Genomic DNA, 21,983 nt, shown 5'->3' with positions numbered 1-21,983 from the left:
AACCAGTTTAACATCAATACCTAGGAAGATCCTAGAAAAGATAATCAAAAAACAGATCTGTGAACAACTAGAAGCGAACAAAGTCATAACTAATAGCCAGCACGGGTTTGTTAAAAATAGATCATGCCAAATCAATCTTGTCTCATTCTTTGATAAAGTGACTAAACTAGTAGACCAGTAAAATGCTGTGGACATAGTATACTTAGATTTCACTAAGGCATTTGACAAAATAGACCACAACCTACTCCTTGTTAAGCTAGAAAAAGGTGGAATAGACAACATCACCACCAGATGGATCTGTAGCTGGCTGACAAACTGTAATCAATGAGTGGTCCTCAATGGCACTACATCCACATGAAAAGAAATAAGCAGTGGAGTACAAGCCTCTGTCTTAGGCCCAGTACTCTTCAATATCTTTATCAATAATTTAGGTGAGGGAACTGAAGGGGAACTCATCAAATTTACAGATGACACCAAACTGACAGGAGTAGCCAACACCCCAGAAGACAAATTCAGGAACCAAAAAGATCTTGATAAACTTGAACAACGGGCCCTATCCAACAAAATGAGTTTCAGTGTGGAGAAAAGCAAAGTCTTACATTTAGGCAGAATTTAGTACAGATTGAGCGAGACCTGGCTTAATAACAATAACTGTGAGAGGACCTTGGAATCCTAGTGGACGTTCACTTGACTATGAGCCAGCAGTGTGCAGCTGTAACAAAAAAAGCTAATACAATCCTGGTTGGAAAAACAGAGGCACCGCTTTATAAAATCCTACTAAGACCACATCTGGAAAATTGCAGCCAATTTAGGTCACCATATCACAAAAAAGATGTTGCGAGTTTGGAAAAAAAACAAAGAAGATCAATTAAGATGATCAAATGCCTGGAGACTAAAGCATATGAAGAACAGCTGTGGGACTTAGGTTTGGCTAGTCTAAAGAAAAGAAGAAACAGGGGAGATATGATAGCAGTATTCCAGTATCTGAGGGGCTGCCACAAGGAAGGAGAGGTCAGAGAACCAGAGGGAAGGACAAGAAACAATGGTTGGAAACTGATGAAAGACAGAAGCAACCTGGAATTAAGGAGAAACTTCCTGACAGTGAGGACACTCAACCAGTGGAACAGCTTGCCTCCAGAAACTATGGGCACTCCATCAGTGGAGATTTTTAAGAAGAGACTGGACATCCACTTGTCTGAGATGGTATAAGTTCTCCTGCTTGAGCAGGGGGCTGGACTAGAAGACCTCCAAGGTTCTATTCTATTCTATTCTATTCTATTCTATTCTATTCTATTCTATTCTATTCGCTTGTAGCTCTGCAAGAAGAAAAGTATACCCAGGCTAGTTTATGCCAGAATGTATTTTCCATCCGTGGGAGCACTGTCCTTGGCCTCAAGAAGATATGGATTCTGCCCAGTGAGCTTAAAGGAATAAAGTTCGCCTTGGCTCCTGATGTCCCCCTGCTGAAACATTTTACTGTATGTAAGTGTCGTTAAATGTTCCCAATCAATCCTATCCAGCATTCTTTTCAAAGTCATCGCGCCTCTCCTCTCAGCGCATTGGAAGCAACATAAATAAGCACTGGCTGGTTCTCGGTCCAAAGTTTCTGCTCAGAGTTTGTAATTCAATACCCCTCTCTTTCCTATGGTAAACCTGAATTTGCTGTTTCACCGCTTCTTTCTATTCCCCTCCATCCCCCCCCACCCCACCCCCTACTCCCCTCCCTCAAGTCAGCATTAAACTTCCGTTCCGTCTATGTGGACTGATGAAATGTAGGAAATCTGTTTCTGGTGAAAAAAAAAAAGCTTTCCCAAAGAGAGCACCAAGTATACAGAGATCAGAAGTATGAACAGTGGCAGTAGCGCTGCTACGCTCGGGCTGCTCAGGCAAAGAGGACGGGCTACAAGAGGAGAAGAACTTTGAGGCATTGCGCGGGCAAAGTGAGTGAGCATTTTTTTTTCTTTTGCAGAGCAATAGGCAGGGAGGCGGGTGCGCTAACTCTCCACTAAAGAAATAGTTACCACGGGTGGGTGAGGACTCTGGTGGGCCGCGCGAGACAGACAGAAAGAGAGAGAGAGAGAGGGAGGGAGAGAGAGATTAGTGCGCTTGAAATGCAACAAAGTGAACCTGCGTGGAAAGTGTACGTTACGTCTGTGTAACATCGAGTTGATCTGTTTTTATCCCAAAAGGGGGGGGGGGAGAAGCGTGCAAGGAAAGAAAGAGAGGCAATTTTACTTCTTTCCATTGCCGTGGAAGTCGAACCTCTCCTCCCCTCCTCCGTTCTCAGTCTCGCGTCCTTCTAGATTTGCCGCAGCAAGGCGGAGGTTTTCCGCAAGTAACCAAAAACAAAAAGCGCACGCGGTCTTCCACAGCGTGGCAGGGCAAGCCGCAAAGTTTACAAAACAAGCGCGCCTCCCTCCCGCAGTCTGCAGATCAGGGACGGAGCGCGTCGAGCGCAAACGTTTGGGTGTGCCAAACAACGAGAAGAGAGGACGGGAGTGCCTGCGTGCGTGGGTAGCGCGGGTTTTGGAAGGCACGCACTTGGAGGGTCGCTTGTTGGCACTTTGGAAACTTTGGGCCGGCCTTTGCGCGCGCAGCCCAGCTTTCGCGCATCAATCTTGGCTTTGAACTCGGATAACAAAATCTACCTCCGCCCCAATAATGAACGCCTACATTATTATTATTTTAAGAGCAGGCTTGTGCGGTTGGTAGGCAGGCAAAATCAATGTATACGCTACGTGCGTGAGGGAGATGCCTGATTTTTAAACTGTATGGTTCCTGAAGGCAGTCCAAATAGCTCTGGGAAGGTAGGTCGGCCCTGAGCAGAACGGGGACACGTGGAAAGCCATCCCAGGTGGGACGGGCAATCGGGATTTAGGGAAATTGGATTTTCGAGCTGGATCAAGCTTTGTACGCTCCAGTCCTTTCTTCCCGCAACTTCGTGAGCCTGTAGGGAAGGGGAAAAAGGAGCCATGGGATTTCTTTGATTGTACAATAGTTGCAGGCGAATCCCTGCAATCATTAATTGAGAAGATAGCGCAGTCTGTACCAGATTAAGTTGTTATTTCAAGTGGACGTAGGTCAGACAAAAGGTTTTAAGCAACCTACGAGCCTTAGAGGTAGGACTTGTTTCCTCTGTAGACTTGGGAATCCCTTTTTTGGGAGGGGATACCTTTGAGACATTGTTGAGTCCCTGCAGGGTTTTTTTTGAGGGGGGGGGCAATATTTTCGAAGTGGTTTGCCACTGCCATGACGAGAGCGAATGGGCCAACGTCATCCAAGTGGCTTTGTTCCTCAGACGAGACTCGAACTCGCGGTCTCCACTCGCTGCACCAAACTGGCTTCTCCCCGTTTTTTTTTTTTTTTTACCGATTTAATTTGGAAGCAACTCCATGCGGAAGACTCGGCTTGGATAGAGAAAGGTGGGAGGCGGAGAATGAAATAACACTTTCTCCCGTCTATTAATTCTGCTCCGGGTTAACACAGTGTGGCGACGGCGGTCTTTTCGTTTCTCTCTCCTTTGCGCCTTGTTCTCTTGGAAACATCTGCAGCAAAATCTTGCTGGGGAGAAGATTCCGAGCGAGTTTTTCCCCTTGCCTTAATTGCAGCCCTTTAGGTTAAACCCTGTGAGCAACCCGGGAGACCGTTGCCTTAAGGCTCCTGCTTCCCGCCCGTGGGAGAGGTAGATATCAGCCAGAAAGCGAGACAGACGCTTAATGATTGCTATGTTTGCAGGGATCACGTTACCGACTCGCCTCTGCAGTCTGCTCCCCTCGCCGCCCCTTTTCCTGCTGCTCCGAAAAGATCCAAGCGCCGGGTGTTCTCCCCTCCTCCGGGCTCAGGGAGGGGGGAGAGGAGGAGGCGGGGTGGGGGGAGTAATGGGGGGTGGGGCTCTTTCCGCCGTTTGCTCTTCTTGCTTCAGAAAGTGGCTGACAAACTGTAATCAAACTCCGACGCATTGCAGGTTTCCTCTGAGCTCTGCGGACTCTCGGGTGGCTGGCCTCGCCTTGCCCTGGCGAGGCCGTGAGTTGAAACAGAACTTAGTTGGGAGTCCCTTTTCCAAAAGGACTGGACTTGCACCGAGTTGAGCATCGTGGTTTCGCGACGGGACACCCCCCCCCTCTCCCCCGCGCGCGCTCTTAATGCAAAATAGGCTGACGTTCTTGCGAGACGGTCAGCGTGGGCCGAGCGGCCAGCGGTGATGGGTCGCCTGCGTTGCGTTCAGTTGATACAAGTGGGCCAAAAGCCTTAAAAGTCAATCCGCAGAGTATTGATCCGGAGAACCGAGCCGGGGAGGGAAGCGCGTGCCTTTAACAAACGCAATCGCCGTTTCTAATACCTATTGTAGACTGAGTAGGGGGGTTGCGGTTAAGGATGAAAACAACTCCTGAACTCGGTCGGAAACAAAGGGCTGGGTTTTGCTATTAGAATAAGACGGACCCCGTTTTTCTCCTTCCGGTTCTTCACTTTTACAACGAGCGGCAAAGTGATACAGATAGTCCTCGACTTAACGACCGCAATTGAGCCCAGCGGCAAAGTCATACAGATAGTCCTCGACTTAATGACTGCAATTGAGCCCAGTTATTTCTGTTGCTAAGCAAGACAGTTGGTTAAGTTTAGTTTTCCTCCCATTTTACGAGCTTTCTTGCCGCAGCTCTTAAGGGAATCCCTGCAGTTGGTAGTAAGGTGGTCGGTTGTATAAGGCAGAAGTCCCCAACCTTTTGGGCACCAGGGACCGGTTCTGTGGAAAGAAATTTTTCCACAGACCAGCGAGTGCATGGTTTTGTGTGCTGCCTGCATCCCATAGATGGGGCTTTGCTTGTTTGTGCGGACCAGTTGCACGCATGCCAAGGCCCGGTATCGGGTCCACGGACTGGGGGTTGGAGACCCCTGGTATAAGTGAACCTGGCTTCCCCATTAACTTTGCCTGTCAAAGGTTGCAAAGGTGATCACCGGACCCTGACTGTCATAAATACATGCCAGTTCCAAGCAGCCAAATTTTGATCATGTGACCATGGGCATGCTGTAACACTTGTGTGAAAAATGGTCATAAGTCAGTTTTTTCAGGGCCAGCGTAACTTCAAATGGTGACTAAAATGAAGGGTGATAATTTGAGGACTACCTGCAATGAGCATTTAAGAAAATGTACAAAGAGTAGGTTCCGCATCTATTGGGGTATCCCCAGGGGTAGGCAACCTTGGCTCTTTTATGACTCGTGGACTTCAACTCCCAGAATGGACTTTTATGACTCATGGACTTCTGGGAGTTGAAGTCCACGAGTCATAAAAGAGCCAAGGTTGCCCTGCACTAAACAAAGCCCATTGTGAGGCTTTGTTTAGTGCAGGGTTGTCAAACTGCCGGCCCAAGGGCCAGATGTGTCATGCCGAAACCACACCCACCCCATTGCCAGCAATGAAAAAAAAGTCACAATATGTCCCGACACATCATGTGACATTGCGAGTTTGACACCCCTGGTTTAGGGCATAGAATCTATGCAGCATGTTTAACTCTCCTTCCTTTCCTTTTTTGCAATACAGTAATCCTGGAAGGCTAGATAGACTCAAGGACAGCAAGTTATCATGTGACCATGGGGTTGCTGTTAACAGTTGTGTGAAAAATGGTCATAAGTCACTTTTTTTTCAGTGCCATTATAACTTTGAATGGTCACTAAATAAATGGTGGTAACTTGAGGACTACCTGTAGCAACTATTTAGGGTTGAGAGGGAAGTGGGATTGGATACTCCCAGTCTTTGCCTTACTTTGCAGAACTTTTTCAGCCTGGCCACTGTCATCTCTGCCAATGTTATTTGCAAGTCCAGTAATGTGGGATCTGCAGTAAGGCCTTCTCTCTCCCAATCCAAGGTGTCCATTTACCTGAGAGAGGACACCCTGGTTAGAGAGTTCCAGCTCCTTCCTTTGGTCCATGTCTGTGGTGTCCCACTCATTCACAAGTACACATAATGGTGTATTAGTGGGTTTACTAATATTCCCCAGCATTTCGCTTTACTAAAATCCCAGAACTGTCCCAATTAAGTTCAGCCAAAAGCAGATCAATGCTAATCTATAGAGCAATGGCCATGAGTCCACAAGGCACTTGAAAGTTTCCCAAACAAGATAAATCCACTAGGCAAAATTAAATCCAAAATACAACAGGATGCACAAGGCAAGAAAAGTCCAGAATTCAGAAGGCATGATCCAAAGTCAAGGCTCAGGGTCAATATAAGGCAAGACTAGAATCACAACAACCAGGAAACACACATCTAGGAAATGTATACATTGTTCCCAGCATTACCTCTATCTGTCTGCTGTGCTAAATAGCCAGCTTCTGGTACAGCCCATGAGGGATGAGGCTGCCTCCTCATGTGTTATCAAGCTGACCTTTGCGGCTCCTGCCCTTTCTCTGCCCTATGTGTTCTTGGATCAGGTGCAGAAGGCAGTTCCTCCTCCTCACCACTCACTGGCTGTAGCTGCACACTTTTCCCACCTGAAGCCTCAGGGTTGTCCTGCTGCAGCTGTGCTTCAGCCTAATCACTCTCAGCCAGCTGCTTAGAACTATTGACCAATGCCCCTCCTGAAGTACTCGGGACTAGTTCATCCTCCTCTGAACTGACATCTGGGGAAGCATCTGGGGAAGCCCCTGGAGGAGTCATCACAATGTCTTAGAATTCATGTCAGATATAGTCATAAATTGAAAAACAATCTGTCAATTGGGCTTTATGAGAATAATATAATCAACATTGACTGTTCCTGAAAAGCTATACAGGGTTGGACTTCATTTGTACTTGAATAGGAGACCACTAGGAAAGTCTAAGGCTGCAGATTAGATTGGAAAACTGGGATGGGAGGGGGGAAGAGAAGGCAATAGCAAGCCTTTCTGAATGGAAAACAAACCACATGAACATATTCCTAAATCATCAGAAGTCACTGGGAGGGAGTATTTATCTTTTTAAATAGGAATCAAACACATGTTAAGTTATAAACAAAAGGCATCTAAGAAGAGTTATGAACGTATGAGTAACATGCTTTTGGGGATGCTGAGAAAGTATTATGGTCACTCCTAACATTAAGCAAAGTGAGGTAGTAGATGGTAAAGACCATGAAAATAGTAAGCTACCTATTTATCAGATGATCTGTTTCTGGTTTCATAAGCCACTCTGCCAGTCATAAATATGGTGACAGATGCTATTCAGTATTCAGGCAAAAACAGCTTGGCTACCTCCCAGCACACATAATGCCCACACAGATTTCTCCCATAGAGGGCACATGCAGAGTATATGAAAAGAACACATAAAGCATCCATCCTACATAGAAAATAAGGACACCCCCCCCCCATCTAGAAAACAAGCTTCCCAAAGCACACAAGTGCACAACCCCCCAGCCTTGTCTTCCCTCAAACCCCACACTAGTATCTAGGTGGCTTTCACTACCCATATGCTGGTGAATCCTGGAGTATCATGGTTAAGGCTTTTGACTAGGCCTGGGGAGATCCAAGATCTAAGTTCAATTCCATCCTTGGTAATGGAAACTCTGACTAGTGGGAACAAAATGGAGAACCTCACAGAAATATGACCTTCATCATCAGGAATCCTGTTACCTTGCTCTTCTAGCTTGATTCCTTATTACAGGTAGTCCTTGACTTACGACCCCAAAGGAGCCCAAAATTGATGTTGCTAAGTGAGGAATTTGTTAAGTGACTTTTGTCCCATTTTACAACCTTTCTTGCCATATTTGTTAAGTGAATCACTGTAGTTGTTAAATTAGTAACACGGTTGTTAAGTGAATATGCTTGTCAGAAGGTCACAAAAGGTGATCACGTGATCCTGGGACACTGCAACCATCACAAATATATGAACCAGTTGTCAAACATCTGAATGTAAATCACATGACTATGGAAATGCTGCAACAATCAGAACAGTGAAAAATGGTCATAAGTCACGTTTTTTCAGTGCTGTTGTAACTTCAGATGGTCACTAAACAAACTGTTGTAAGTTGAGGATTACCTGTACTCCTCCAAGTTTCTCCCTCCACCCCCTTTGCTGTGCATTCAAGCAACTTGCCTAATTTATTAGTGTCAGCGTTATTTAATTCTTGAACAACAGCAAGGAGAAAAGTGAAAGAGGACCCTCTTGAGAAAATGAGTAGGGCAGTGTTTCTCAACCTTGACAATTTTAAGGCATGTGGACTTCAACTCCCAGAATTCCACAGCCAGCATTGCTGGCTGTGGAATTCTGGGAGTTGAAGTCCACATGCCTTAAAATTGTCAAGGCTGAGAAACACTGGAGTAGGGAAAGACTCGAATCTGCCTTATCTGTCTGCTCTTCAGCAGTTCTATGCTGAGAGCAGCACAAGTACTTAATGGGAAAGAATCCATAATGTCCAGACCTTGGTCTTTTATTCTTTTAGCTGACAAGTCTTATGGTGCTCAAGAAGAATATAGTAGCTTGTGAGTAAACATGTAGAACAGGGGTGTCAAACTGCCGGCCCGTGGGCCGGACACATCATCCGGAAGCCACGTCCACCCCATTGCCGGCAATGTCAAAACTCTCCCGATATGTTGTGTGATGTCATGTGACGTCATGAGTTTGACATGTCTGATGTAGAGTATTATGCTGTTTGTACCCTGCTGCAAAAAATAATTAGGTTCACCCAGACAAAACTGAATACACTACCCTCCCAATTTAAAACAATCATTAAAGTTAAAAACAGAAACAAAAAAGCAACAAGATTAGGGGAAAAAATAAAAGAAAATAAGAAAGAGAAACAAATTGCCTTATATATTATTTTTTTATATAGTGCTTTCCTTATGTCTTCGCAGAGATTTTCTGGAACAACTCTAAGCCTTAGACAGAATTATTATTTCTAAACTCATGTAAAATTATCTAACCCAGGAGTACCCAACCCCTGGACCAGCACTGAGCATGCATTTGAGGTTCATGTGCATGCACATGTGCACTGACCTGCCACTTGCATGAGTCAAGCTGTGTGCCAGCCCATCGCTTGCATGGCCAGGTTTCCCTCTCCCCTTTAAGTTGGGCCGTCAAGCCACAAAAGTTGGGACATCTGATCTAACCCTCTTTCCAGATTCCATTTTGTGTTCTAAAAGATCCATCCTATCGTACACTTGTTTAATATCCCCAGTAATTTTATTCAGTTTTTATCCAGTTGTTGTTTTTTCCAAATCCTCAAATTTAGCTTTTATAGATTGTGTTGCTTTAACTGTAAATTCTTCAAACAGATCTTATAAAAACTTATTCAAAACTCAATCTTATCAGATCCACCACACTGTGTTCTTTTTTCTATAGCCATAGTCAATAGCATACTGTGTCCAAGGATAGAAAGAAAGAGAGAGAGAGAGAGAGAGAGAGAGAGAGAGAAAGAGAGAGAGAGAGAGAGAGAGAGGGAGAGAGAGAGAAAGTATTGCAGTTGGCAAATTCATTGGAAATGGTTAAAGAAAGGAAAAAAGAGAAAGATAAAAGGAAACGTCTCCAATTACCTTTGTTTATATATCAACACTCAATATAATCAGCACTCAAATCAAATAGGAAAAAAAAACCTTCCCACAAATGCAGAAAAATCAGAGATCCAATTCTACAGATGCAAATTTGCTGAAAGTTAAACTTTGAACATCCATAAAATAATTCCTCCAGACCTTAAAATAACAACCAATAATCCAAATCTGCTTTCTTTTTTTTCTTTTTTGTCTAACTACACAATTCTCAATACAGGTAGTCCTTGACATACAACAGTTTGTTTAGTAAATGTTCAAAGTTACAGCGGCACTGAAAAACATGACTTATGACCATTTTTCAGACTTACAACTATTACAGTATTTTGACAGTTGCAGTGTCCTGGGGTCATGTGAATGGCTTTTTTGACCTTCTGACAAGCAAAGTCAATGGGGAAGCCAGATTCATTTAACAACAAGCATTTACGAAACAACAACATAAATTTTGGACTCAAATTGTCGTAAGTCAAGGACTACCTGTAATATCAGGTTTCTATATAAAAAGCCATAAAACTACTGAAAGTCTCCAAGAGTAAATACGTGTATCTGAGTTAAAGCCTCTCTTTAACTAAAAACACAACAAAATATTAAAAAGTATTTTAGAAATGGGTAGGTCAGTTCAAGGGTCTGTTTTAATCCAGCTTTGCAACTGCTGTAAACGTGAGGTAAACCCCACCTCACAGCCATTGGACTCACCAGCTGATTGCAAAAGGCTCCATTTTGCTAGCAAAAAATGGCTGCCCAGAGAACAAATAAATCAATTCTCCTTCACTTGGCAGAATTCTTCAGGCTCCAAGTTTTTTGTGCTACCACAACATGAGCTGTGGTGTCTCCTCCCGTTCCAAGGAGTCATTCAATTTGCCATTTTTCCCACTGGAAAATAGATTTTACACTGGCTTTCAACCCAAATATCTTATATAGTGGTTAGACACAAATGTCTAATATGCCATGCTGTGCTTCTGGTCTTCATGCACTTTCTCTAAATATAGGTCAGAAGACAAAGGCTGCTTGTGAATTAGAGTTTACTTTATCAGACTATGTCATATTTTAGTGTAAAACCCTTAAACACTTTAATTGATTAACAAGTTTCAGATGATGGTTCCCTTCTTTCTCTCCTCTTTTTTTTTAACATGCACAATATGTTCCAAGCTAACCTGGGAGGGTTCCAGAATTGTGTGCTAAATTGTTTTGAGATATAGTGTATATAGACATTAATATAACTACAAGGGGAAAAAAAGGATTTTCTTACAAGAAATTTATAGCTCCTGCTGCCTACGAGTCTCAGCAACAGTTCAATTCTGGCTTTGCCTTTGCATCTTTACATCTTTTTGAATATGTATCAGCTTACTAGCCAGTTCTTAGCTTGCCAATTTCCTTCCCAGCCTCATTGTTCCAGTTTCTTCAGTGGGACTTGGCTCATACTATGGCCTCTAGTGGATCCTGGCTTTCTGCTGTAGGTAGTCCTTGGTTAATAATGTTAATTGGGATTGGAATTTCTGTCACTAAGTGATTCGGTCATATGACATGATTACACCAGTTAGCACCAGTTAGCAAGTGACTATGGGACATTGGTCAGAAATCCAGGGCAGTTGCCAAGCATCTAGGTCAGGGGTAGGCGACTTTGGCTCTTTTATGACTCATGGACTGCAACTCCCAGAATTCCTGAGTCAGCATAGCTATATCTAGGTCATGATCACAGGACCACGAGGCCACTGTGCTAACCTAAATCTCAAGTACGATTTGTTCAGTATTGTTGCAGTTAAAGGAATTTAGAGGTAATTAAAGTTGCTTTTCAAGATTAGGGTCCAGTGTGCACCTTAAAAAAAGGGAGAAGATTTGCTTGCAAAACTGAAAGATATGTTCACTGTTTATTAGATACAGTGAACATTTTTCACTTCTGCTTCAAATATTAACAGAATCCCAGTAAGAGGAGAAGACCACACTCTTCTGTGAGCTTGGCAGGTTTCAGTGTTATCTGGAAAAATGTTTATTTTTTCTTCATTCCTGTTTAAGCACAATCAAGATTATGAGCAAAACCAGAAGGGATACAAAGAGCCAGACAATTTTTGTTCTTTTAAAATGCTTTCTTTGGGGCTTATGTGCAAATTTGTGTGTGACGTGTGTGTGTGTGTGTGTGTGTGTGTGTGTGTGTGTGAGAGAGAGAGAGAGAGAGAGAGAGAGAGAGAGAGAGAGAGAGAGAGATGGGGGGGGTCTCAGGCACATACTTAACAGAAATAGCAAGGATGGCAAAAACTTGAATTTGACTTTGTTGAACTCAACTTGGGCTTCTCAGCTCTTGCAGCTTATTTCTGTCCAAAATGGCTGTTCTCCAGGACCATTACCTTTCATCCATGAAAACGAAAGATTTTCTGCAGCCGCAGCTTGTCTACTTTTTATTAACTAGCTGTATTGCTGTTTGGCAGCTTTTAATTATTATGATGAAAGCAGCCTCTGCTTGCTTTATGTATTTTCATTTCTATCCATGCATAACTACAATAGCAGGAGAGCATCTAGTGTACAATAGAGATGAAGTGTACAATATCTGTGGAGAAATATACTTATTGCATTTGTAATTTAGCTTAGAACTGATGGAGATGCAGCATTAGGCCTGTCTTAAAATCTTATTTGCATATTCCCTTAATCCCTACCCCTTTCTGAGTATTGCAAATCTTTTCAACATCAGGCTTTGTGTCTTTTGTCGCAGTGTGGGAAGACAGCACCCCCCCCCCAGAGAAGGAAATATTTGGGGGAATATTAAAAAGGCAGAATAATATATTTCCCCAAAGGATCTTAAAGGCAGACCCTCCCCCCCCCCAAGTCTCTCTGCCCCAAGCCGGAACCAGATCTGTAGAAATGCAGATCTGATAATTCTTTCAGAAAGACTGGAACCAGGGGGACTTCTTAGTAATTTCTTAGTTATGACACAGGCAATCTTGTAGCGAGAAGCTGACTGTCACATATATGTAGCACTTGGTCTCCAATATATGAATATTAATTAAAATGTGCTGTTGTTTTGTATTGTTTTTGTGTTATTTATTATTCCTTGCTTTTAAATATTTTTAATAATTTGTAAAAAGAAATTGCCCAGAGTTGCTGGGAATCAGGCAGCATATAATTTACTAAATTATTGTTATGGTTGATTGTGTAGTCATCAAGATGTTTAGACAGGATTTAGCAATTTTATCCACCTCTCGAGTAATTCCCAAGGATCTAGGATAGGCAGATATTGTTTGATGAGGCAGATGTTTGCTGTGTGGTTGTGTTGAAGGTATCATCACAGGATGTAAGTTGTTCCAAGTAAAGCTGCTTTTTGCAATTGATTGATGGTGATTTTGTCAATGCCGATGTTGATTAAGTAACACTCCAGATGTCTGGAATTGCACCCAAGGTGCTTATTACTATTGGTAAATATTGCTTTCTTTTGCCACAGTTGTTCTACTTCTATTTGCATTTATTTATATTTTTCTCTGGTACTTTCTTTTCCCTGATGTCTCCAAATATTGTCACTATCCAGACTATGTCTTTCTTATTGACTGTTGTTAAGTCTGGGGTGTTACATGGCAGGTGCTTGTCTATTTGAATTTTAAAGCCCTAGAACATTTTAGCTTCTTCATTTTCTATTTCTTTGTCTATTTTATGACTGCCAGTTTTTGCTGGCAGGTAAATGGTATTTTTGCAGATGTTCCAATGCACAATTTTTGCTATTATTATGGTTGGTTGTAAGATGTTTCGATTGGCATTTTTATCTACCTACAAGTCCTTCTTAATGACCTGGGATAGGCAGATGCAGTGACGGGATTCTGCCAGTTCACACCACTGCAGTAGAACTGGTAGCTAATTTTTTGTTGCTCAGGCCCAGAATGGATTTCCAGAAGCGGCATCCACACAGAGAACTGGTTGTTCACATATTTGAATCCCACTGGGCAGATGTTGTTTTAGGGTATGTGTTAAGGGTATCATTGCAAGATATACTCTCTTCCAAGTAATCTGCCTTCCGTAATTGGCTGATAGTGTTTATTATTAGATCTGAAAGACCAGGTTAAAGACCAAGTTAAAGACAGGCAGAAAATATTTGGTCATTAGGAGTCAACAATGACTTGACAAATCTTCAGTCAGTCAATTACATTACACTAAGAATAGTGCTTACAAACTGCAAACCGTTAGAATATCACAGAAAAATGATATTAATTTTTACATTAATTCTTCACCAGAAAGTTATATAGAACATTTTACTTGATTTCTACCATGGGAAGTTGCTGAAACTATATTAGTTGTGGTTAAGCTCAGATCTTTCCCTGAGCTGTGAAAAATATAGAAAGTATTAGATGAGCTAGCTCAATTTCATTTCTTCTGATAGATTTGAGATATCCAATGTTGCTGAACTATCTGCTCAATTATAATGGTTTGTAAGGTCTGGCGATATCTGGATGATTATAGACTCCTTCTTCTGGCTTTGCTTGAGATGTCTGAATTTGAGAAGTCAGAAATGATATATAAAAGATGTTGCTGTTGACTCAGATTTCAGATCAAATTATTTGATCACAGGATAGAGGTTCTTTTCCTTACTTTAATATGAGTTTTGTTATTGACTTTGTAAGCAGTACTTTTAATAACCAAAGAACCATCAAAAAATTGAACAAGAGGAATGTTCCCTAATCTTTGCGCTGATGAACATGGCAGTTTTTTTTAAATAATATTTTTTATTAATTTTCTAATTTTACATTTTGGTATTTAAAAAGCAATGTGATGGCTGGGTTAATCAGTAGTTCAGTACCTTTTCTGGATATTCTGTTGACTGTATTTGTTGGTCAATTGAGTCCTCTGTCTTAGTATTTGATTGTTCCACTACTTCTGTTACCTTCTGCGTTGTTAGTTCTTTAGTTGTAGTCAGAATTTGAGTTTGTATATATAAGCTGATATCTTGTTCTTTTCTGTAGCATCTTATTTCATCACAAGCTGAAAGGATAGTTTCATGTATTGCTTTCAACATGGGAAGAATCTTTTCCTGGTCTTTATCCATTTATCCAATTATCCATCCATTTAATGGTTGAGGACTTTGAAATCAGACAATGAAAATAATTTTATAGCTGGGTATGGGACCTCTATTTCACATGTTTGTAGGTAGTCTTTATAGTAAAAGTTGTTTGTCAAGTAAGATTTTATAATCCAAGGTATTTCATCATCTTAAATAATGACCAATATTCCTCAGATAAAAAAGTAGGAAGGCAATTCTCCACATACAGCTCTAAAAATCAAGAAAGGTTTGCATTCATAGTTCAAGGAGGCCAGCCATGCCACCCAGAAGTTCTCTTTACAGCTGAACTTCTCACAGGTGGTGTTTATCAAAGTTAAAAGAGTCTTATCTGTAGTCTGGGCTTCAAGCCAAGTTGTAATACCAAGCTTAGTCACAAGATGTCACCGATGCCACTTAAGGTTTTTCAAGTCCAAAGTTTTTATAGTCCTTTTTCCAATTTTATTTCTTTTTTATAGATAAAAACAAAAGTCTTCAGTGAAAATAAGAAAACTTTTGGTCCCAAAGTTTCAGAAACATATAAATCCAATTACATTAAAGTTATTCTTTTAGTGCTTTAACTCCCCTGGGTAGTCAGTTGCCACTATTTTAGAGAGTGGGATAGAAATTCCCTTCCCTCTCTCCTCACAGGGGGAAAGATACTTTGGGCAGCTTTTACAGGAAGAGAAATACTTAGGATCTTAGAGAGAAGATCGGATCTCACCCAGTTTCATCCGGTTGCTTTAGAAATGCCTGGTGATAAGTTTGACTTCGGCTGTCTGCAGCCTAGTGACAAGCCATATTGCTATGGCCGGTCTTTCCTCTGCCGGTTTGGAGGGCTGCCCCAGATCAAGCGGAAAGGCTGCCACCCTCCCGCGATCAAGTGGGGTGTCCTCCTTGCTCGTTGCCCCTACAGGGCGACTTTCAACCCGTACCAGGGTCCTCCAGCGGAACAAAACCGAACGCAGAAGACGGAGCTCACCCTCTAGCGTCTGCGGCATCCGCGATGGCAAACCAGTAGTCCAGTTTTTGCATGACTGTTAGACATGTACTCAATTTATTTCAGTAAGACTTAATTCCAGCTGTGTAAGCATATCTGATACTCTCCAAAGATGTCAGGATTACCACATAACCTTAATTACTGCTTACATATTGATAAAATCTTATTAGGTAATCTTCAGCAATGTAGCTATTATGCCTCTTTTCCTTGCCTAATATAAACAAGCTGGTGTCTCCCACATAAACCAGTTTTTAACCATACAGTTAGAGCTTTAATCCATAACTGGGCTTATTTTTGCTAATTAGTGCCAGTACTGGGATAATCAGTTGAATTATACCACATATCTCCCCTGGGATTTCTGGCAAGCATCAATAGTTTAAATTGCAGGGCTGGCAAAGTTGGAGGCTGTACTACAATACACAGAAAAACTAAATGCACCTTCTGTCTGTAAAATAAAAACTTCACTCTTTGGTAGGAGTGAGTGGGAGAAATGTAACCTTCCAACTTGTTGAAACTGTTAGATGCTATTAAGTGTACTGTAAATTATCTGTGCTGAAATCATTTGCATAGACAATCAGGCTAAGAATTAGAGATATTTTGTTACAATTAGACCTTTGGTTTGTTTTTGTTTTAAAAAAGCCTGTAAGAAAACACTATATAAATAAGAGAGGCAGGTTCATTGAGTGTAAATAAATGTTTGTTCTTGGTGAAAGTCCCTACTGAAGTTATGGGAAAGAAGGTTTATTACTGAAATAAGTGAGTATTTCAAGAATGGGTTTTTCCACTGAGTTTATTGGTAGGGTATCATGTCACAATTTCTTTAGAAACCCAGTGATTATTCCTAAATATTTCATTTTGTTGTACTCATGTTAAAAGCTGAGCCTTAGTGTCATTAAGTCTGAACACAAACTTTTCAATGTACCGGATTAGCTTCACTAAGGATTCCACTGATCAAATGAAGACAAATGTTTTTGTGGACAAAGTATTAGATGTAGAATAACAAAATTGTGAGTTTAAAACTATGATAAAGTAAGAAATATATTGAATGACTAAGTTTTGTCAGTTTTGAGCTATCTCATTGGATCCTGTGGGGTTATTAGGACAGTCAAAGTGGACATACTCTTCATTACTGGATGTGTGAACTTCAATAAAGCAATAGAATGACATTTCATGGCTTAATTAAAAATGCATAGGCAGAACACTCATGTTTTTACCTTGTGCTCTTTTGAAAAACATGGTAGCATATTTAGACACATGATCTTTAGCATTGCTATAGAAAATAATTTGTTTAAGTTTGCCCCAAAGCATCTGAAATTGTTTATAGTACATTTGTTTGCAGTACATGGGTACACATTCAAATTAAATTGATAAGAAAATTGTCACAAAGTAAATGCTGAGTTTTATTTAAAAGTATAGAAAACATCTAATTATATTTCAGCAAAACCAAATAGCACATCTAGAAATAAATATATTTTATTAATTTCAAGTATGGTTTGACATGGTGTCCTCCCATCTTTCTTTTTTATTTTTTTAAAATAATGGTTTTTGCAAGAAATTACATGTAATCCAGGTGTTTAATCTTGATTTGTCTTATAAATTTTGGCATTAGCCTTGTAAACTGCATTTTTCCTGTGCAGTAATATTAATGAAAGTTACAATCTGTATTCACTTTCCTGGAAGTAAATTTCCTTGAGTAATTGAGGTGTGCAAAGACTTGCCCTGTAAAAATTTAAGTTTGTACAGGTAAAGACTGTTCATATCTTTACCTGATGTCTTGAATTGAATGTCTTCATTTCAAAACTTCACTTAACCATGAAGGTAATTGAAAATCTTGGGAATATTTTATTCAGTTACCATGTCTTGATAATTTGAACACATATACAAGTAAAATAAAAAAAAGTTTAACCATAATCATAATATACCTGATAGAAAGTAGTGAACCTTTAAGAGTTTTGTATAGCATCATCAAAACAGATCCTATACATTTTAATTTAAATATTTGTGTTCCAGTTTTCTGTCACAAGTCTTTCAGTCTTTTTTTTAAAGAGAGAGAGAGAGAGAGAGAGAGAGAGAGAGAGAGAGAGAGAGAGCAGGAAAGATGTTTATTATAAACTAAATTAAATGTCTACTGGTTTTGTTTTTTTGCCTAATGTAGAACTTGATCATTCAGAGTAATGGGTTTGCACTAATGTGACAGTTATTTGTTCATTCATTCATTCATTCATTCAATTTCTATAGTCACCCATCTCAATCAGTAACTAAAGTTACAATTACTATGTATTTGTAACCTTGTTGCAAAAGTAAAATTTTTTGTGTAACTTTTCTTGAAAATCCCTCAAAACTTTTTTGTAAGAATAGAACATTTTTATTCATAATATGTCCACAGAATATACTAAAATTGCCATTTGATTCAAACATTCATAATCTATGCTTTGTTCCTCTTTTTTTTTTAAAAAAAAATCATTTAAGAAAAATGATTGGCTATTGAATCTTTTCATTTAATCCTCGGTAATAGTTGGCAGTATTATGCATACTTTAGTTAGCAAGCATTCTTCTTTGATCCCACTTATGCCCTAGGCAGGGTTGCTTTTAATGGGGCATATTTCTAAGTATACATGGAGATTGTTAGACTGCAATTGTTACTGAGGCTGATGTAATTGTTATGTATTTCAAACATATAACATTTCTGTTTTACATTTCCAAATGTACAATAATGAAGACTGTCAAATCTTTTGACAAAACTGATGGGACAGAACAACATGGCTATTGTTGCTGCTATTCATATTTTCAAACTTCTTACAGGACACATTTTTTTATGGCTGGCTGATGGTAGAGCTTGGATCTTACAATAATTTGCCTCTTCCCCAACTCATGTTGATGCTTACAAAGAAACATGGAAAAAAAACACCATAAAGTCATGTCAAATCTTCCTTATCCTTGCCAGAGAAACTGCAGGCTTATAAAGAATGCTTTCCTTCTTGAGGTCAGGATATGGTAACTTGTAATCTTGATATAAGCTGACTGATCAGGCTGTCTTTTGGACCTTGTTCATTGACTGGGAACCATCTACAGTTCTGTTTTAGGTGGTTCCTTTAATTCATAACGGCATGCAGACCTCCTTTGTGCTACATTAAAATCCATTTAGGGCTTAAAAGTAAGGCTATTATTCTCATCTTTTATTCGAGCATCAACATTAATCAACACTGTTGCTGAATTTAGAACGAATGTGTGAAATTTGTGCATGAAATACCATATGAAATACTACAAAAATAGGGACAAAAAGAAAGCAAATGAAAAGAGTTACAAAACAACTATGGTTGTAGAATTAATCTCTCTCTGTCCCTTTCCCCCACAGCTGGAATTATACTTCCATGATGCCCTTGCTGTTTTAAAATGTCTTTTCAGATGTTCTAAAAACACCTATCCATTCATTTTTGATGAGATAAGCACTCATTATGAACTGAATAATACATTATTTTCACCAAATACTACAGACTATGTTATTCTGGGATTTTGGGGGAGAAAGGATGACAGAGTAGCACTAAGAAAATAGTGTCCTGGATTTAATAATTAAAGTTCCAATGGCTGCTACTTTGATTTGCTTAGGTTTACAGGATGATCATCAGATATATTCATCCTTCTGCCTCTTTCCAGCTCTGCCTTGCTGTTGCTAGTTTTTTTCTTTTTCTTTTTTCCCCTCTTATTGCTTCCATAGTTCTGGGTTCCTTATCAAATACTTTTTCATTCAAAAGCCATTAGACCAAGGATGCCAGAACTGAAATAAAAATTTTGGCTTTTTTGATTCCACTTGTTGATATGTTTGTCTCTTCTTTTCTTTTCTTTTCCTAGTTTCATAGGTATGCTGTTCATTCTTCCAATGCATCTATTTATCTATGTATTAAATTAGGTAATTCACTGTATTGATCTGAAGTTGATGTATTTTCTAATAAACTTCTATTTAGAAGAATGATTGAAAGATGATATAGACACCTTACTGTATTTGGGCCTGATCAGATAGTTGTGACAGAACTGTATTGATGACATCATGCTGCTGCCAAATGATTTTAGACAGCATTTTGGAGGGGGAAAAAGAACAAAGTTTAAATGAATCAAATGTGAAAAAATAGTTTTGATCTGCTTCAGGAGGCAGAGTCTCAAGGTTTAGATACAACACTTAACTCAACAGTTCAAAGCTTTGCATCTGATTCTCCTTATCTGGATGGACTTAGAAGCTATGCAGAGTTACGCCTACAGTAGTTAATATTTGGGTGGAAATATGGAAGAAAAAAATAACCCAATCTGGAAGAAGACAGTGGCAAACTACTTACGTTCTCTGGCCAAGAATGTCACCCAATTGTACCTATAAAAATCAGGAGCTGAGCTTCACATGAAAGTATCTTTATATTCTCCAATTTTTCTCACTTAAATTCTAACGCCAGAAGTGAGGGAGGCTAGAGGAGAGAGAGAGAGCTCTCCTTAAGTTTGTATTTCTTTTGTTCTAAATATTGGAACCCATTTCCTGTTTTACAGATTATAACCTAGGTTCAAAAAGGAAGGCCTTGATGCCATTGAATCTAATTCAGCCATATATTATTTTGTAGATTAAAAAATGGCAAACTCAAGCTGTGCATGCTGGAAAACATCCTCAGAAGGTTTAGAATCTTATAAATTAATACTGTAATAATAATGTGAACAGCTATTATAGATTTATTAAAAACCAGATTTCAAGAAATGAGCTGAAAAGCACAAGTAGAGGTGACATTCACAGAGATAAAAAGAAAATTGTGATTTCATTCTGATCTAATTAGTAAGTAAAAATCGTAGGTACTTTTTTTTTTTTAAATAGCAATAAGCCTTTTTCAACCGATGTGAAATACTTAATGAGCTTTAGGGACTACCTAAAGTTGTGAGCTTTCAGGAATTACTAAGGAAAAAACCATGATTCTACCAACACTGGCAGGGCACATAGCTAAGTGTAAACAGGAAGCAAACTGCACATTCATTAGCACTGATGATGTTACCAAATTGAATAATAAAAGGGTCTGCAAGAAAGCAACCAAGCTCAAAGACCACTATACTTCCTAACATGTCTACCTTCTTTTATTTGAAGAATACTTTATTTCAGAGGTGTTCATAAACACACACACACACACACACACACACACACACACACACGTACATACTGATTAGGAGAGACTCAGGATCTGCCTTTGTAATTCATTGCATCTACTTCCTCCCCCCCCCTTACTTAAGGTAATATTTCATATTTGCAGTACTTTATACACCTTCATTCTAAACTCAGTGTCAGTGTTGATTAATGTTGGTATCCCATCAATGATAGAGAAGGGAGTCTCGCTTTTGAGCCCTCAGTGGATGGTAATATAGCACAAAGGAAGACCACATGCCATTATGAATTAAAAGAGCTGCGTAAGCCAAGACTGTAGATGGTTCCCAGTCAATGAACACGATCCAAAAGACAGCGTGATCTGTCAGTTTCCATCAGGTTTACAAGTTGTATCCTGATTCTAGGCAGGCGGGCATCCATCATAAGCCTGCAGTTTCTCTGAAAGGAGGAGGAAGATTTGATGCGACTTATTTTTCCTATGTTTTTTTGTAAGCACAAAAGCTGACTGGCTAAACTTCACATCACTTTCAGCCCTACACTGGAAGGCACTGTTAAGATTCCGCATTGGATCAACATGGCACACTGTTATCCATAACCTTAACTGCAATAATAGCACACACACACTCACTCACACACACACACACATACACACACACACATACACACATGTTTATGTATGTGTATATGCACATGCACATACACAGATATATGTATATACACAATATATACAGACAAAACTGTTTTTTTTACCTTTGAATTATCAACATCAAAAGGCTGCATTTGAAAAACAAATGCTAATATGCAATTGTCTCATGGTGCACCATTCTTGTGGAAGAGGCATCTATCCATCATCTTTTAACACTTGTTACTATTGAATTTGGACCCTTAGGATATGGAAGCAATTCATTATATGACGGTTTTGTTCCCCCCCCCCATTTTCTATAGATCAGGTACCATCAGTGGCTAAAGGATGTGCAGTTCCCTGAGCCCAAAGGCCCGAGGTCCTGGCCTCTCCGATATGCATCAGTACAGTCAGTGGCTGGCCAGCAGACACGAGGCTAATTTGTTGCCAATGAAGGAAGATTTGGCGCTATGGCTGACAAACCTGCTGGGTAAGGTTATTTTTACATACTGTAATTATTGTCAAGCATTTCTAAATTTGATCTTAAACCCTGACATGCACGTGGAAAAACCTGCTCTGAATAAATAATTAAAGTTCTACCATCTATCTTGTTTGTCGTCTAGTTCTATAGGTTGCTTAAAATTCTAATTTCACCTGCTTTCTTATTTGGAAGGTCACAATGAAATAGTTCTTCCATGTTAATTTAGTATATATGTGTGT

At 40.0% G+C, this 21,983-nt stretch overlaps 1 protein-coding gene across 5 annotated transcripts in view; it reads left to right on the top strand.

Annotated features, from left to right (window-relative positions):
• The window catches only part of GAS2 (growth arrest specific 2), a 178,443-nt gene that overhangs the window by 50,147 nt on the left and 106,313 nt on the right, over window positions 1-21,983 (top strand). Inside the window, exons 1-2 of one of the 5 annotated variants that reach the window (XM_039345564.1) lie at window positions 1,757-1,940; window positions 21,587-21,753. In XM_039345564.1, coding sequence (XP_039201498.1) covers window positions 21,612-21,753 — 142 coding nt within the window. In that variant the 5' untranslated portion in view covers window positions 1,757-1,940; window positions 21,587-21,611. Of the gene's footprint in view, window positions 1-1,756; window positions 1,941-2,548; window positions 2,808-3,057; window positions 3,120-3,245; window positions 3,423-21,586; window positions 21,754-21,983 lie in introns of those variants that run through there. The other 4 variants (XM_039345565.1, XM_039345567.1, XM_039345566.1 and 1 more) reach the window with 4 other exon arrangements.

This window comes from Crotalus tigris, unplaced genomic scaffold, assembly GCF_016545835.1.
Source record: "Crotalus tigris isolate CLP2741 ecotype Arizona unplaced genomic scaffold, ASM1654583v1 scf7180000017961.1242950, whole genome shotgun sequence".
NCBI classification, from domain to species: Eukaryota; Metazoa; Chordata; class Lepidosauria; order Squamata; family Viperidae; genus Crotalus; species Crotalus tigris.
The sequence above is the reverse complement of the archived record's forward strand: the minus strand, read 5'-3'. Positions and strand labels throughout refer to the sequence as shown.